The 18,783-nt window shown below is 40.9% G+C and overlaps 1 protein-coding gene across 2 annotated transcripts in view; it reads left to right on the forward strand.

Moving 5' to 3' along the window:
• The window catches only part of TMEM163 (transmembrane protein 163), a 235,005-nt gene that overhangs the window by 177,110 nt on the left and 39,112 nt on the right, over positions 1–18,783 (forward strand). For both annotated transcript variants that reach the window (XR_009607197.3, XM_060622697.3), the window contains exon 5: positions 9,494–9,590. Coding sequence is in view for 1 of the 2 variants with exons in the window: in XM_060622697.3 (XP_060478680.1) it covers positions 9,494–9,590 (97 nt within the window). In the remaining variant the exon portion in view is untranslated. The remainder of the gene's footprint in view (positions 1–9,493; positions 9,591–18,783) is intronic.

Consider the following 18,783-nt stretch of genomic DNA (forward strand, 5'->3'; position numbering starts at 1 on the left):
GTCGTGAGGATGTGACATGGATGCCAAGAACCTTCTAGTGGCCAGGTGGTTGACTGGGTCTGGCCTCTGGGAGGGAGTCAGGAGACTGGGTTGTATTTGAGTGGACTTCAAACTCCTTGGGTGATACTGGGCAAGCCCCTAATCCTTGACTTTCCCATTTTGACCACTTGTGTTTATGAAACACACTTCTTTCCTTCTCAGACTGAAAATAACAGAATAACAGAAACTCAGATCCGGTGAGTGGCCTCCAGGGAATTTATGAGCTGATGTGCAGAACTCTGAGTGCCTGAGGACAAAGCTGCTATGTAAACACAATATATTATTAATAAAATGTTAAAAAATAGCATCACACTCTCTGCTAATAATAGCTGGTTTAGGCTGTGAGAGCAACTTTGACATGCAAGCTCCTAGCACTGTTTAAGGAAGGGTGACTGTGGTTTTTGAATTGGCAACACATTTAAAACAGGACGAAAATAGGGCTTTAAAACATTTTTAAGTGTATTCACAGGTATGTTTGTGTAGAAAATATGATTATACTTTGGTAAAATTCAACATTAATAAACCAAACCATCAATTTCTTTTGATTTCCATTACATTTCAGAGTGGGTTTACAATGTGGGCTATTCCATAGGCATTTTGGCTAAAGTATTAAGAGTGTCTTTCCCCTTCACGTATGTGTGAGTAAGTAGTTGATGTCCCTTAAACTCCGTGTGGGAACACTTAGAAATCAGTTCCTGATTACTTAATTGGTTAGTGACTACATCCATTCTACAGATGCATATGGGGCACCTGCTATGTGCTCCTGTAGACACTGAGCTATAAAAATATGGTTCTTGGAAAAACAGAATATGACATCGGAAGATGGTGGCTTAGGAGGATGCTGGGCTCACCGCGTCCTGCGGATCACTTAGATTCCACCCACACCTGCCTAAATAACTCAGAAAACTACCAGAAGACTAGAAGAATGGATTCTCCAGAGCCAAGTGCAGACGAGAGGCCCACAGAAGAGGGTAGGAAGGGTGGAGAGGCAGTGCGCGCTGCACGGACTGGCGGGAGGGAGCCGGGGCAGAGGGGCAGCCCGCCAGCAAAGCAGAGCCCCCGAATCTGGCTTGCAAAAGTGGAGGGGCCGGATGGAGTGTGTTCTGACAGCGAGCGGGACTTAACATCTGGAAGGTTATAAGTTAACAGCTCTGCTCGGAGAGCGGGAGGGCTGGAAGACACCGAGAAGGAGAGTTGTTGAGCCCCGGACAACAGAGCGCAGCTTGGCTGGGAACAAAGGCGCTCGCCAGTGCCATCTCCCTTGCCCATCCCCCAGCCAAAATCCCAAAGGGAACCAGTTCCTGTCAGGGAACTTGCTTGCACCTTGCAAACACCCCACGCTGTGCTTCTGCGGATCCATCCCTCTGGTGGGTCTGACTCCCTCCTGGTGCTGCAGGGCCCTTCCCAAAGCAGATCTCCGAAGGAAAAGTGAGCTGAGCCTGCCCCTCCCAACCTGGTGCACCTTGCCAATCCACCCCAGCTAATACGCCAGATCCCCAGCACCACAAGCCTGGCAGTGTGCAAGTAGCCCAGATGGGCCACACCACCCCACAGTGAATCCCACCCCTAGGAGAGGGGAAGAGAAGGTACACACCAGTCTGACTGTGGCCCCAGCGGTGGGCTGGGGGCAGACATCAGGTCTGACTGCGGCCCCGCCCACCAACACAAGTTATTCAAGACAGCACAGGGGAAGTGCCCTGCAGTTCCGCACCACTCCAGGGACTATCCAAAATGACTAAACGGAAGAATTCCCCTCAAAAAAACCTCCAGGAAATAACGACAGCTAACAAACTGATCAAAAACGATTTAAACAATATAACAGAAAGTGAATTTAGAATAATAGTCATAAAATTAATCACTGGGCTTGGAAACAGTATAAAGGACAGCAGAGAATCTATTGCTACAGAGATCAAGGGACTAAGGAACAGCCAGGAGGAGCTAAAAAATGCTATTAATGAGCTGCAAAATAAAATGGAGATGACCACAGCTCAGATTGAAGAGGCAGAGGAGAGAATAGGTGAACTAGAAGATAAAATTATGGAAAAAGAAGAAGCTGAGAAAAAGATAAAAAAAATCCAGGAGTATGAGGGGAAAATTAGAGAACTAAGTGATGCACTAAAGAGAAATAATATACGCATAATTGGTATTCCAGAGGAGGAAGAGACAGGGAAAGGTGCTGAAGGTGTACTTGAAGAAATAATAGCTGAGAACTTCCCTGATCTGGGGAAGGAAAAAGGCATTGAAATCCAAGAGGCACAGAGAACTCCGTTCAGACATAACTTGAATTGATCTTCTGCACAACATATCATAGTGAAACTGGGAAAATACAAAGATAAAGAGAAAATTCTGAAAGCAGCTAGGGATAAACGTGCTCTAATATATAAGGGAGACCAATAAGACTAGTGACGCATCTGTCTACTGAAACTTGGCAGGCCAGAATGGAATGGCAGGAAATCTTCAATGTGATGAACAGAAAAAATATGCAGCCGAGAATCCTCTATCCAGCAAATCTGTCATTTAGAATAGAAGGAGAGATAAAGGTCTTCCCAAACAAAAACTGAAGGAATTCACCACTAAACCAGCCCTACAAGAGATCCTAAGGGGGATCCTGTGAGACAAAGTACCAAAGACATCGCTACAAGCATGAAACCTACAGACATCACAATGACTCTAAACCCATATCTTTCTATAACAACACTGAATGTAAATGGACTAAATGCTCCAACCAAAAGACATAGGATATCAGAATGGATAAAAAAACAAGACCCATCTATTTGCTGTCTACAAGATACTCACTTTAGACCTGAGGACACTTTCAGATTGAAAGTGAGGGGATGGAGAACTATCTATCATGCTACTAGAAGTCAAAAGAAAGCTGGAGTAGCCACACTTATATCACACAAACTAGACTTTAAATTAAAGGCTGTAGCAAGAGATAAAGAAGAGCATTATATAATAATTACCGGGTCTATCCATCAAGAAGAACTAACAATTATAAATGTCTATGCACCGAATACGGGAGCCCCCAAATGTATAAAATGATTACTCACAAACATAAGCAACCTTATTGATAAGAATGTGGTAATTGCAGGGGACTTTAATACCCCACTTACAACTATGGATAGATCATATAGACACATGGTCAGTAAAGAAACAAGGGCCCTGAATGATACATTGGATCAGATGGACTTGACATATATTTAGAACTCTGCATCCCAAAGCAACAGAATATAGTTTCTTCTCAAGTGCACATGGAACATTCTCCAAGATAGATCACATACTGGGTCACAAAACAGCCCTTCGTAAGTATACAAGAATTGAGATCATACCATGCATACTTTCGGACCACAATGCTATGAAGCTTGAAATCAACCACAGGAAAAAGTCTGGAAAACCTCCAAAAGCATGGAGGTTAAAGAACACCCTACTAAAGAATAAATGGGTCAACCAGGCAATTAGAGAAGAAATTAAAAAATATATGGAAACAAATGAAAATGAAAATACAACAATCCAAATGCTTTGGGATGCAGTGAAGGCAGTCCTGAGAGGAAAATACATTGCAATCCAGGCCTATCTCAAGAAACAAGAAAAATCCCAAATACAAAATCTAACAGCACACCTAAAGGAACTAGAAGCAGAGCAGCAAAGACACCCCAAACCCAGCAGAATAAGAGAAATAAAGATCAGAGCAGAAATAAACAATATAGAGTCTAAAAAAACTGTAGAGCAGATCCATGAAACCAAGAGTTGGTTTTTTGAAAAAATAAGCAAAATTGATAAACCTCTAGCCAGGCTTCTCAAAAAGAAAAGGGAGATGACCCAAATAGATAAAATCATGAATGAAAATGGAATTATTAGAACCAATCCCTCAGAAATACAAGCAGTTATTAGGGAATACTATGAAAAATTCTATGCCAACAAACTGGACAACCTGGAAGAAATGGAAAAATTCCTAAACACCCACACACTTCCAAAACTCAAACTGGAGGAAATAGAAAGCTTGAACAGACCCATAACCAGCGAGGAAATTGAATCAGTTATCAAAAATCTCCCAACAAATAAGAGTCCAGGACCAGATGGCTTCCCTGGGGAATTCTATCAGACATTTAAAGCAGAGATAGTACCTATCCTTCTCAAGCTATTCCAAAAAATAGAAAGGGAAAGAAAAATTCCAGACTAATTCTATGAAGCCAGTATTGCTTTGATTCCTAAACCAGACAGAGACCCAGTAAAAAAAAAAAAAAAAAAAAAAAAAAAAAAAAAAAAAAAAAAAAAAAAAAAAAAAGAACTACAGGCCAATATCCCTGATGAATATGGATGCAAAAATTCTCAATAAAATACTAGCAAATCGAATTCAACAGTTTATAAAAAGAATTATTCACCATGGTCAAGTGGGATTCATTCCTGGGATGCAGGGCTGGTTCAACATTCACAAATCAATCAATGTGATACATCACATTAATAAAAGAAAAGATAAGAACCATATGGTCCTGGCAATTGATGCAGAAAAAGCATTTGACAAAATTCAGCATCCTTTCTTAATAAAAACCCTCAAGAAAGTCGGGATAGAAGGAACATACTTAAACATCATAAAAGCCATTTATGAAAAGCCCATGGCTAATATCATCCTCAATGGGAAAAAACTGAGAGCTTTCCCCCTGAGATCAGGAACACGACAGGGATGTCCACTCTCACTGCTGTTGTTTAACATAGTGTTGGAAGTGCTAGCATCAGCAATCAGACAACAAAAGGAAATCAAAGGCATCAAAATTGGCAAAGATGAAGCTTTCACTTTTTGCAGATGACATGATATTATACATGGAAAATCCGATAGACTCCACCAAAAGTCTGCTAGAACTGATACATGAATTCAGCAAAGTCGCAGGATACAAAATCAATGTACAGAAATCAGTTGCATTCTTATACACTAATAATGAAGCAACAGAAAGACAAAGAAACTGATCCCATTCACAATTGCATCAAGAAGCATAAAATACCTAGGAATAAATCTAACCAAAGATGTAAAAGATGTGTATGCTGAAAACTACAGAAAACTTATGAAGGAAATTGAAGAAGATATAAAGAAATGGAAAAACATTCCATGCTCATGGGTTGGAAGAATAAATATTGTCAAAATGTCAATACTACCCAAAGCTATCTACACATTCAATGCAATCCCAATCAAAATTGCCCCAGCATTCTTCTTGAAGCTAGAACAAGCAATCCTAAAATTCACATGGAACCACAAAAGGCCCCAAATAGCCAAAGTAATTTTGAAGAAGACCAAAGCAGGAGGCATCACAATCCCAGACTTTAGCCTCTACTACAAAGCTGTAATCATCAAGACAGCATGGTATTGGCACAAAAACAGACACATCGACCAATGAATAGAATAGAGACTCCAGAATTGGACCCACAAAAGTATGGCCAACTAATCTTTCACAAAGCAGGAAAGAATATCCAATGGAAAAAAGACAGTCTCTTTAACAAATGGTGCTGGGAGAACTGGACAGCAACATGCAGAAGGTTGAAACTAGACCACTTTCTTACACCATTCACAAAAATAAACTCAAAATGGATAAAGGACCTGAATGTGAGACAGGAAACCATCAAAACCGTAGAGGAGAAAGCAGGAAAAGACCTCTCTGACCTCAGCCGTAGCAATTTCTTACTTGACACATCCCCAAAGGCAAGGGAATTAAAAGCAAAAATGAACTATTGGGACCTCATGAAGATAAAAAGCTTCTGCACAGCAAAGGAAACAATCAACAAAACTAAAAGACAACCAACGGAATGGGAAAAGATATTTGCAAATGACATATCGGACAAAGGGCTAGTATCCAAAATCTATAAAGAGCTCACCAAACTCCACACCCGAAAAACAAATAACCTAGTGAAGAAATGGGCAGAAAACATGAATAGACACTTCTCTAAAGAAGACATCCAGATGGCCAACAGACACATGAAAAGATGCTGAACGTCGCTCCTCATCAGGGAGATACAAATCAAAACCACGCTCAGATATCACCTCACGCCAGTCAGAGTGGCCAAAATGAACAAATCAGGAGACTATAGATGCTGGAGAGGATGTGGAGAAACGGGAACCCTCTTGCACTGTTGGTGGGAATGCAAACTGGTGCAGCCACTCTGGAAAACAGTGTGGAGGTTCCTCAAAAAATTAAAAATAGACCTACCCTATGACCCAGCAGTAGCACTGCTAGGAATTTACCCAAGGGATATAGGAGTACTGATGCATAGGGGCACCTGTACCCCAATGTTTATAGCAGCACTCTCAACAATAGCCAAATTGTGGAAAGAGCCTAAATGTCCATCAACTGATGAATGGATAATGAAATTGTGGTTTATATACACAGTGGAGTACTACGTGGCAATGAGAAAGAATGAAATATGGCCCTTTGTAGCAACGTGGATGGAACTGGAGGAAGTTATGCTAAGTGAAATAAGCCATACAGAGAAAGACAGATACCATATGTTTTCACTCTTATGTGGATCCTGAGAAACTTAACAGAAAACCATAGGGGGGAGGGGGAGGAAAAAAAAAGAGGTTAGAGTGGGAGAGAGCGAAAGCATAAGAGACTCTTAAAAACTGAGAACAAACTGAGGGCTGATGGGGGGTGGGAGGTAGGGGAGGGGAGGTGATGGGTATTGAAGAGGGCATCTTTTGGGATGAGCACTGGGTGTTGTATGGAAACCAATTTGACGATAAATTTCATATATTAAAAAAAATAAAAATAAAAATATGGTTCTTGCCCTTAGGAGATTTGTAGTGTAATTTTGATTAAAGATATATAAGCAAGATATTATGTAAGGCGACCATCACATCCTTTACATCTTGTCTCCTTAAGAAATGTAAACAAAATTCAAATCCACTTTTTGTGCATTGCAGTCATGTGTCTGCAGTCATCTGGAGAAAATAGGTCCCTGTAGCATTACTGTTGCCTGTCAGCTAGAAGCTCAGACATTTGTTTCTTCTCCCACCCCCTACTCCAGAGAAGTATGGAGATGAAAACTTCCTGAAGATGTTGTAATAAACTGTCTGTAGAAGTTCTAGCACCCAAGTGGTGGCTGGCCTATTTGTGCCTCAGGGAGAGAAAGCTGCTCAGTAAAAAGATACACTACACATCCCTTAGGGATCATTAGACCTGTTCCCTCCTCACCAGCTGGGATGACGGCTCCCTCCTTGCCTTCTGTCCAGGGAGTTGTGGTTTTCTACACCACAGTGGAAGCTCCCTAAGGACACAGCCTCTCCTGGGTTTAGGTGCAGGACTCTCAGCCCCAGTGCATGTGGGAATTACTAGGGAGCTTTCAAAAAAACGTAGATGTCTGGGTTCACCCCCAGAGATTCTGGTACAGTTGGAGTGGTCTCTGAGCAGCTGTTGAAAAAACAAACAAACAAACAAACAAACCATCCCAGACGAGTACAGCATGCCCTTGGGTTGAGAAGCACTGAGTTGGTGGTTAAATTTATCTGAAAGGGTGAATCACAGAGAGTCTCTCTTGTAGACACTCAGGAATTTTTTTGAATGGAGAAAAGCACATCACAAAATTTATATCGGAGGCCTACCCTGACTTTAGGCTCTTTTCCTATAATGGGACTGCTCACAGTCTTTGCAGAGAGGAGTGGTTATTTCAAGTGCTGGTCACAGCTGGCCTACAGCAGTCTTCCCTGTGGGCATAGCTAGGTCTCAGGGGCCAGAGCATTGGGGGCATTGATTCCCCGAGCCCTGGGATTCATTGGTCTTGCTCCAGTATCTTGTCACTAAAGACCCTCTGTTAGATGGGCCTCATTCCCTCACGATACCTCTCTTGGCTGCAGCCTCTTTTGCCCCATAGTCATGCCAGGACTGGGTTACCAGCCCCAGGCTCAATGCCTCAAATCAGTGTTCTTCCCTCCTGCCACTGCATCAGTGAATACTTATTGCCTGAAATATCTTTTCTCTATCTTGAGCATGTGTTCTCTCCCCCAGGCTCATTATGAGGATGTATGGCACCGGGGGCAGCTCACCCATTTGATTCATAGGGCCAGATCCTCTTTTGCTCGAGTCTGTACCAGGATCCCCAACCCATTCATTGCTTTTCCTACAATCTCTATATTTTGTGTTTTGCATCAGTCTGCAATGATCCCTTCTTCCTGTCTGTGTTTTTGAAAGACTAAAACCTACAACTAGAGTGTGCATTAGAAGCCTACTGAGTGAGCTCCAAGCAACCTTGTTTACCTGCTTATTTCTGACTTTTAGGTTTTGGGGACCATGTCTGTCCACAGGCTCATTAGGATTCTAAGCAAGTGTTACTTCAATGTTAGGTGGGCAATTTGAGGCCATTCTGTTAATCCAGAGAAGGGACTCCAAGATGGACGAAGAAAAACGGTTTTATTTGATAGCTCAGGGGAAAGGGTTGAGGAGGCTGCCAAGTGATGGAGTCATCAGGTTGGGATAGAAATGATTTAAGGCTAACTGTAGTCATTCACTTTTTCCTCTTTTTTTTGTTTTCATTTCATGTTTTGACTCTTGTATTACTATCATCAAGTCCTCCTGTTTACTTTCCATTTTCATCTTTGTTTCTCTTGCAAGTTGTTGTGTCTGATTTGCCAGAGAGAGCTCCTATGTCCTGAGGCCTCACAGACTTCTTACTAGCCCCCACCCCATTCCCCTGGCTGTACATCCTCTGGTTTTCCCCTTGACCTCATCCCTAACTTGCTCCTGCCTCCTCCTGTGGTGCCTTGGTTGATCTCATCCTTCCTTCTCTCCTCTCCTCTCCTCTCCTCTCCTTTTTGAAGAGTTCTACTCCCCTTTGGCATAAACACTCTATCTTTTGTTGTTACTAATAATTCTTCTTTTTTATCTTTGGGAAAATACAATAGTGTCTATCATGCCATATCAGAAAGAGATAGCCAGAGTAGACTTTGCCTTTGTTTAAGCCAACATCGATGGGTTATTTTTTGATGCTCATTTCATCTTCAGGTGGGAAATTTTATTCCTGTTTTACGGGTGAGGATATAAAGACTAAAAGAAGTTCAGTAGGTTAGCCAAGAGCAAGCATGGTAAATGGTAAAACTTGGGATGTCTCATGCCAGAGCCTTCACTCTGCTGTTAAACACCGAACCTTCCAGCTGGAAGAGGACCAGCGTGTTTTGTTGCTGGGCCTGAGAGATGGATTTAACGGTCTTGAAGTTCCTCCCATGTTGGCACTCATGGGATACTCTGTGATTATGTAGGATAGTGAGCCCTTTTTCCATGGGGTTGGTTTTGCTGTTAACACTCTAAATTATATTCTCCTAGAGATGATTCAGTATCAATTCTGAGACTATAGACAGTCATGGTGGGAGTGTGGCAAATTATGGTTGGGTACCAGTGCCTTTTGTGTTGTGTTATTGCATGAATCAGCAGAGTGGACTTCTCACAGTTAAGATTCTCAATGTTTTGTTTCTTTACAGAGCCTGTGTCATCTTGGGGGTGATCTTCCTTCTGTCATCCATATGCATAGTGGTCAAAGCCATCCATGACCTCTCAACTAGGCTGCTCCCAGAAGTGGTAAGGTCCTTCTTCCTTAACAGTTTTTCCTGGAGGTGCCAGCCTCCTATGTTACCTCTTACAAAGGATTTACTGGGGGAAGTTGGGCAGGTGGAAAGAGAATAAACAATGTTTTAGGAGTGTAGAAGAATTCATTGAAGAATGTGAATGATTTGGCAGAGAGAAGCCCTGGGCAAGACGAAAAAACTTCACATAGTTGAGGTGGTTCTGGGTTCTGTGTCTCTCTCCTTAGATTTTTTGACTATTTTTAGAGCAATACGTCTTTTATGTAAGAAGAAATGGGATGATGCTTGTATAGCAGAGTGATCCAATCTGTGCCCTTTGTCTATTCAGTGGCTGTTGTAATAAGAATTATTTTTCTCTTTTGCATCTCACATAAATCCATTCACATTGGATTTTTCTGGCGCAACTGACATTTGGATGCAGAAACTGAAGGATGCAATTTCATATTAAAGTCTCTTTGACTGCTTTGTTCTTTGGGTGAGAGTCATTACCTGCAGTCTGATTCTCGCCCCCCTCTCTTAGTAATGCTGAAAAAAAAAATCTTTTATAGTCTCCTATCGGGTTATCTTCATAGAGAGCAGCTGGCTTACTTACCGAGAGACAAAGATGCTGCCATTACAGTGATTCTCTCTTTAAAAGTCACATAGTGATTTAAATGCAAAAATATGGGCTTTTCTCTTAAGATGGAGTTTGATTTGAGTTTGGCTACATGCACCATCTTAGACAAGGCCTAAATTCTTAGAACTTTCGTTTCACTTTTAGAAAAATATATGTTAATTCTTTCTGGAGTGAGGTATTGCTTGTGTTTATGGGGAGGATTAAAATGAATGGGGCATCTCACTGCATTTAGGAGAGAAATGACACTGGCTGCCTGAACTTGCTACCCCCCTCCCACAACTGAAATTGAGATCAGAGCCATCCTTTGGTAACTCACCAGGATCTTCACTGTTATTTGTTGTTGTCACAGGGGCCAGAAGCTTGTTCTTTAATATCTCAGCAATGGCAGAGGAAAGATGGATACCCGCCCATGGCTTTCAGGCTGTGTTGGGAGCAGAGCTAGCTGACGGGAATATTCCTATTTACTCCTCTGTGTTCTTAGTCTCACGATTGATTGTATTCCCTAACTCTGATCTCCCCGTGGGCTGGCATCCTGGACTTTTCCATCCTTTTTCTCCCTCAAACTTGCTATCCTATGTTCCATTCTGTCAGAACCCGGACATTAGGTAAAATTTACAGCTGAAAGCATTAAGTATGATTAGTTAAGATGTCTGTCAGATAACATCTTTGTGTTTTACAGGGGATGGAAATATGCCTCCACTCTAATGTTTATTGGTGAGAATTTTCAGCACTAAGCTAGTTGAGACATTCATTTATTTAGGCATTAACCATTAATTTGAAGCTGGGCTAACTTGATAAGGAATGGGTAGCTGTGCTCAGGGACCTTTGCAAGGACCCTCCTTGTCTTTCTCTTGCTAGTGGAACTCTCTTTACCTGGGAACAGTCTCATATCATGTAGTGAAAATACTCCTAAGGGAAGAAGGTCACCAACTGAAACTGCACACCAAGATATAAATGTCTGATGCCCTGTCCCATGTAGGCTTCAGAGAGGGCGAAGAGGTCCATGATTTTGTGCAAGACTGGACCTGTCCTTGGAGAAGTCACACCCACTGCATCTTTTATCAGTTCTGGTGTGGGATTTAAGAATCAGACCCATTTATGGTCATCTCATCAGAACTCTAAGAAAAGAATACCAGGTGGTAGCTGACAGTGTTTCAGTCCCAAGTCTTTGGGTTCCCACATTCTGCTCTGGAAGTTTGGGGAAGCCAGCAGGCCATGGCCAGACCCCTGACCCCTGGCCTGCAGTAATTCAGCATGAATATTTTTCCACATCTGAATTAGGAGGTGTAATCAGATGCTCACCGAAGCCAGTCCTGAACGCAGGAGAAGCTCTAGTGTAACCAGTGGTCCATGGGGACAAAAGTGTGCCTGGAGGAAAGGCCTGCCCTCTAGCGGTGCCGTGCAGACTTGCTGTGCGGGTGTGTGGCCCCGGAGATGTCAAACCTTCCAAGTCTTCCAGACAGTGGAAGCCTGTGTTTAATGTGAAATAAATGGACAACTCATTAAATGTTTTTGAAAACCCTGGTTGGGAGTGGGTGGACAATTTCATGAAGGCCAAATAAAGTATGCTTGTGGCGGTTGAAACCAGGAGACTGGTCTTCAGGGCCGTGATGTCATGAATTTAGGTCCAAGTTACAGCCTCATCCTTGCCCTCAACTGCATATCTGACTTTTTTTTTTCCTTAGGGTGGTGGGGGGGAGGGAGGGAGAGGGCACAAGTGAATGAGGGGCAAAGAGAGGGGTGGGAGAGAGAGAAGCGGCACTCACCCGAAGCGGGGTTCCAGTTCACCCGAAGCAGGGCTTGAGCTCCCCTGGTGCAGGGGCTCGAACTCACGGACCTGAGATCATGACCTGAGCTGAGGTCAGATGATTGACTGAGCCACCCAGGCACCCCAGAACTGCCTTTTAAAAAAAAATTAGGGGCACCTGGGTGGTTCAGTCAGTTGAGTGTCTGACTTTGACTCAGGTCATGATCTCACAGTTTGTAGGTTTGAGCCCCACATGGGACTCTGTGCTGACACTCTGTGTCTCCCTCTATCTGCCCATGCCCTGCTCATGCTCTGTCTCTCAAAAATGAATACACATTAAAAATATTTAATTCCAGTGTAGTTAATATACCGTGTTAGTTTCAGGTGTACAATGTAGTAATTCAACAATCCTATACATTTCTCAGTGCTCATCATAAGTGTACTCTTGAATCCCTTTCTCATTTCACCCATTCCTCCACCCACCTCCATTCTGGTAACCATGAATGTGTTCTCTATAGTTAAGAGTCTGTTTTTGGGTTTGTCTCTTCTTTTGTCTCTTTTTTTCCCTTTTTCCATTTGTTTTGTTTCTTAAATTCCACATATGAGTGAAATCATATGGTATTTGTCTTTCTCGTACTGGCTCATTTCACTTAGCATTATGCTCTCTAGCTCCATCCATGTTGTTGCAAATGATAAGACTTCATTCTTTTCTATGGATAAATAATATTCCATTGTATGTATATATATATATATATATATATATATATATATATATATATATATATATATATATATACCACATCTTCTCTATCCATTCATCTATTAAAAAAATTTTTAATGCTTTTATTTATTTTTTTGAGAGAGAGCATGCACGAGCGAGCACAAGCAGGTGAGGGGAAGAGAGAGAGGGAGACACAGAATTAGAAGCAGGCTCCAGGCTCTGAGCTGTCAGCACAGAGCCTGACATGGGGCTCGAACTCGTGAACTGCAAGATCATGACCTGAGCTGAAGTCGGACGCTTAACTGACTGAGCCACCCAGGCACCCCTGTATCCATTCATCTATTGATGGACACTTGGAGGAAATCTGCGCTGTGGGTGGGAATGCAAACTGGTGCAGCCCCTGATGAAAAGAGTATGGAGGTTCCTCAAAAAATTAAAAAAAAAATACCCTACTATGCAGTAATAACACTGCTGGGTATTTACCCGAAGAATACAAAAACACTAATCCGAATGGATATATGTACCCCTCTGTTTATTGTAGCATTATATATAATAGCCAATCAATGGAAGCAGAACTACCTTTTTAGGTGTGATTTCTATCAGGTTGTTTTGACTGTGGGTTTGTCAGAAGCAGCATTTTCCCTACCCCAGGCCTGATCCCTGGTGGCTATTTTTCTTTCTTTCTTTTTTTTTCCTAATGTTTATTTATTTTTTGAGAGAGATATATATATATACACATGTGTGTGCATACATGTGTGTGTGCATACATGTATATGTGCACAGAAGAGGGGCAGAGGGGGACAGAGAGAGAGAGAATCTTTTTTTTTTTTTAAATATAACTTATTGTCAGCTAACATACAGTGTATATGGTGTGCTCTTGGCTTCAAGAGTAGGTTCCCATGATTCATCGCTTCCATACAACACCCAGTGCTCATCCCAACAAGTGCCCTCCTCAATGCCCATCACCCATTTCCCCCTCTTCTCCACTTCCCCCTCCATCAACCCTCAATTTGTTCTCTGTATTTGTCTCTTTTGGTTTGCCTCCCTCTCTGTTTGAAACTATTTTTCCCCTCCTTCCCTTCCCCCTTGGTCTTCTGTTAAGTTTCTCAAATTTGACACTGAGTGACAACATATAATACCTGTCTTGCTCTGACTTATTTCACTTAGCATAGTACCCTCCTGCTCCATACACATTGTTACAAATGGCAAGATTTCATTCTTTCTCATTGCCAAGTATTATTCCATTCTATATATAAACCTCATCTTCTTTAGTTGCTGGACTTTAGTTCTTTAGTTGAAGGACATTTGGGTTCTTTCCATAACTTGGCTATTGTTGATAGTACTGCTATAAACATTGGGGTACATGTGCCCCTACGAATCAGCACTCCTGTATCCTTTGGATAAATTTCTAGTAGTGCTATTGCCAGGTTGTAGGGTAATTCTATTTTTAACTCTTTGAGGAACCTTCACACTGTTTTCCAGAGTAGCTGCACCAGTTTGCATTCCCACCAACCATGCACAAAGGTTCCCATTTCTCCACATCCTTGCCAACATCTGTTGTTTCCTGAGTTGTTAATTTTAGCCACTCTGACCAGTGTGAGGTGGTATCTCAATGTGGTTTTGAATTGTATTTCCATGATGATGAGTGCTATTGAGCGTCTTTTCATGTGTCTGTTGGCCATCAGGATGTCTTCTTTGGAAAAGTGTCCATTCATGTCTTCTGACCATTTCTTCATTGGATTGTTTTTCAGGTGTTGAGATTGTAAGTTCTTTACAGATTTTGGATACTAGCCCTTTGTCCAATATGTCATTTGCAAATATCTTCTCTCATTCTGCTCATTGCCTTTTAGTTTTGTTGATTATTTCCTTTGCAGTGTAGAAGGTTTTTATCTTGATGAGGTCCCAGTAGTTCATTTTTGCTTTTATTTCCCTTGCCTTTAGAGACATGTCAGGTAATAAGTTGCTGCAGCTTAGGTCAAAGAGGTTGTTGCCTGCTTTCTACTCTAGGTTTTTGGTGGTTTCCTGTCTCACATTTAAGTCTTTCATCCATTTTGAGTTTATTTTTGTGTATGGTGTAAGAGAGTGGTCCAGTTTCATTCTTCTGAATGTTGCTGTCCAGTTCTCCCAGCACAATTTGCTAAAGAGACTATCTTTATTCCATTGGATATTCTTTTTTTGCTTTGTCAAAGATTAGTTGGCCATACATTTGTGGTCCAATACTGAGTTCTCTATTCTATTCCACTGGTATATGTGTCTGTTTTTGTACCAATACCATACTGTCTTGATGATTACATCTTTGTAGTAAAGGCTAAATTCTGGGATTGTGATGCCTCCTGCTTTCGTTTTCTTTTTCAACATTACTTTGGCTATTTGGGGTCTTTTGTATTTCCATACAAATTTTAGGATTGTTTGTTCCAGCTCTGAGAAGAATGCTGGTACAATTTTTATTTGGATTGCATTGAATGTGTAGATTGCTTTGGGTAGTATTAACAATATATATTCTTCCAATCCATGAGCATGGAATGTTTTTCCATTTCTTTGTGTCTTCTTCAATTTCTTTTGTAAGTTTTCTGTAGTTTTCAGCATACAGATCTTTTACATCTTTGGTTAGGTTTATTCCTAGGTATTTTATGGTTCGTGGTGCAGTTATAAGTGAGGTCGCTTTCTTGATTTCTCTTTCTGTTCATTATAGGTGTGTAGAAATACAACAAATTTCTGTACATTGATTTTGTACCCTGCGATTTTGGTGATCATATATCAGTTCTAGCAGTTGTTTGGTGGAGGCCATGTAGAGTATGTCATCTGCAAAAAGTGAAAGTTTGATGTCTTCTTTGCTAGTTTGGATGCCTTTTATTTCATTTTGTTGTCTGAATGCTGATGCTAGGACTTCCAACGCTGTGTTAAACAACAGTGGTGAGAGTGGACACCCCTGTCATGTTCCTGATCCCAGGGGAAAGCTCTCAGTTTTTGCCCATTGAGGATATTAGCTGTGGGCCTTTCATATATGATTTTTATATGATTTTTACCATATGTTTCTTCTATCCTGACTTTCCTGAGAGTTTTTATTTAGAAAGGATGCTGTATTTTGTCAAAGACTTTTTCTGCATCTATTGACAGGATCATATGGTTCTTATCCTTTCTTCTATTAATGTGATGTATCACATTGATTGATTTGTGAATATTGAATCAGCCCTGCAGCCCACAAATGAATCCCACTTGATCATGGTGAATAATTCTTTTAATATACTGTTGAATTTGATTTGCTAGTATCTTGTTGAGAATTTTTGCATCTGTGTTCATCAGGGATATTGGCCTATAATTCTCCTTTTTTGTGGGGTCTCTGTCTGGTTTGGGAATCAAGGTAATGCTGGCTTTATAGAATGAGTCCAGAAGCTTTCCTTCCATTTCTGTTTTTTGGAACAGCTTGAGAAGGGTAGGTATTAACTCTGCTTTAAATGTCTAGTAGAATTACCCTGGGAAGCCATCTGGCCCAGGACTCTTATTTATTTGGAGATTTTTGGTAACTGATTCAATTTCTTCACTAGTTATGGGTCTTTTCAGATTTTCTATTTCTTCCCATTTGAGTTTTGGTAGTGTGTGGATGTCTAGGAATTTGTCCATTTCTTCCAGGTTGTCCAGCTTGTTGGCATATAATTTTTCATAGTATTCTCTAATAATTGTTTGTATTTCTGTGGTGTAGGTTGTGAGCTCTCCTCTTTCATTTCATGATTTAGCTATTTGGGTTCTCTCTATTTTCTTTTTGAGAAGTCTGGCTAAGGGTGTATCAATTTTGTTTATTCTTTCAAAAAACCAGCTGTTAGATCCATTGATTGGTTACACTGGTGTTTGTTTTTGTTTTTTGGATTCTATATTGTTTATTTCTGCTCTAATCTTTATTATTTCTCTTCTTCTGCTGGCTTTGGGGTTTCTTTGCTGTTCTTCTTCTAGTTCCTTTATGTATGTGGTTAGGTTTTGTATTTGGCATTTTTTTTGTTTCTTGAGATAGGCCTGGATTGCAATGTATTTTACTCTTTAGACTGCCTTTGTTGCATCCCACAGAGTTTGGACTGTTCTGTTTTCATTTTCATTTTCTTCCATATATTTTTTAATTGCTTCATTAATTACCTGGTTGATACATTCATTCTTTAGTAGGATGTTCTCTAACCTCCGTGCATTTGGAGGCTTTCCAAATTTTTCCTTGTGGTTGATTTCAAGTTTCATAGGATTGTGATCTGAAAATATGCACGATATTATCTCAATTCTTTTATATTTATTGAGGGCTGTTTGTGATCCAGTATATGATCTGTCTAGGAGAATATTCCATGTGCACTCAAGAAGAATGTGTATTCTGCTGCTTTTGGATGAAAAGTTCTGAATATATCTGTCAAGTCCATCTGGTTTAGTGTATCATTCAGGGCCATTGTTTCCTTGTTGATTTTTCTGGCTAGATGATCTGTCCGTTGTTGTAAGTGGGGCATTAAAGTCCCCTGCAGTTACCATATTCTTATCAATAAGATTGCTTATATTTGTGATTACTTGACTTATATATTTGGGTGTTCCAAATTGGATGCATAAACATCTACAATTGTTAGCTCTTCTTGATGGCTAGACCCCCAATTATATCATCATGACCTTCTTTGTCTCTTGTTACAGTCTTTAGTTTAAAATTTAGTTTATCTGATGTAAGTATGGCTACTCCAGCTTTCTTTTGAGTTCCAGTAGCATGATAGATAGTTCTCCATCCCCTCAATTTAAATCTGAGGGTATCCTCAGGTTAAAATGCTTTCAACAATATCTAAGTCAAGGAAAGAGCCCAAATATCCATCAAATGATGAATGGATAAAGAAGATGTGGTTTGTATATAGAATGGAATACTACTTGGAAATGAGAAAGAATGAAATCCTGCCATTTGCAACAATGTGGATGGAGCTGGAGGGTATTATGCTAAGTGAAATAAGTCAGTCAGTGAAAGACAGATATTATATGTTTTCACTCATATGTGTAACTTGAGAAACTTAACAGAAGACCTTGGGAGAAGGGAAGGGGGAAAAATAGTTTCAAACAGAGAAGGAGGCAAACCCATAAGAGAGTCTTAAACACTGAGAAGAAACTGAGGGTTAATGGCGGGGACAGGGGAGAGGGGAAAATGGGTGATGGGCATTGAGGAGGGTACTTGCTGGGATGAGCACTGGCTGTTGTATGTAAGCGATAAATCATGGGAATCTACCCCCAAAACCAAGAGCACACTGTACACACTGTCTGTTAGCCAATTTGACAATAAGTTATATTTAAAAAAACTGTAAATGTAAAATGAAAATGTAAAATTTAAAAAGACAGAAAAAAATGAGTCTCTTGTAGACAGCATATAATGGATCTTAATTTTTTATCCATTCTGATATCCTATGTCTTTTTATAGGGGCATTTAGTCCATTTCCTTTCAGAGTTATTATTGAAAGATATGGATTTAGTGTCATTGTGTTATCTGTAGGTTTCACACTTGTGGTGATATCTCTGGTCCTTTGTAATCTTTGCAGCATTCCACTCACAGAGTCCCCTTTAGGATCTCCTGCAGGGCTGGTTTAGTGGTCATGAACTCCTTCAGTTTTTGTTTGTCTGGGAAAGCCTTTATCTCTCCTTCTATTCTGAATGACAGCCTTGTGGATAAAGGATTCTTGGCTGCATATTTTTCCTATTCAGTGCATTGAATGTGTCCTGCCACTTCCTACTGGCCTGCCAAGTTTGAGTGGACAGGTCTGCTACTACCCTTATGTAGTAAGGTAATACTCTTGTAGGTTAAGGCCCATTTGTCTCTAGTTCCTTCAGAATTCTCTCTTTATCTCTGTATTTTGCCAGTTTCACTATGACATGCCGTGGTGAAGACCTATTTTTGTTGAGTCTGAAGGGAGTTCTGTGTGCCTCCTGGATTTGGATGTCTGCTTCCTCCCCCAGATTAGGGAAGTTCTCAGCTATAATTTGTTCAAGTAAACCTTCTGCCCCTGTCTCTCTCTTTCTCTCTCTCTTTCTCTCTCTCTTTCTCTCTCTCTCTCTCTCCCTCCCTCTCGCTCTCCCCCCCTCTCGCTCTCTCTCCCTCCCTCCCCTTTCCC

Source organism: Panthera onca, chromosome C1, assembly GCF_046562875.1.
Source record: "Panthera onca isolate mPanOnc1 chromosome C1, mPanOnc1 haplotype 2, whole genome shotgun sequence".
NCBI lineage: Eukaryota > Metazoa > Chordata > Mammalia > Carnivora > Felidae > Panthera > Panthera onca.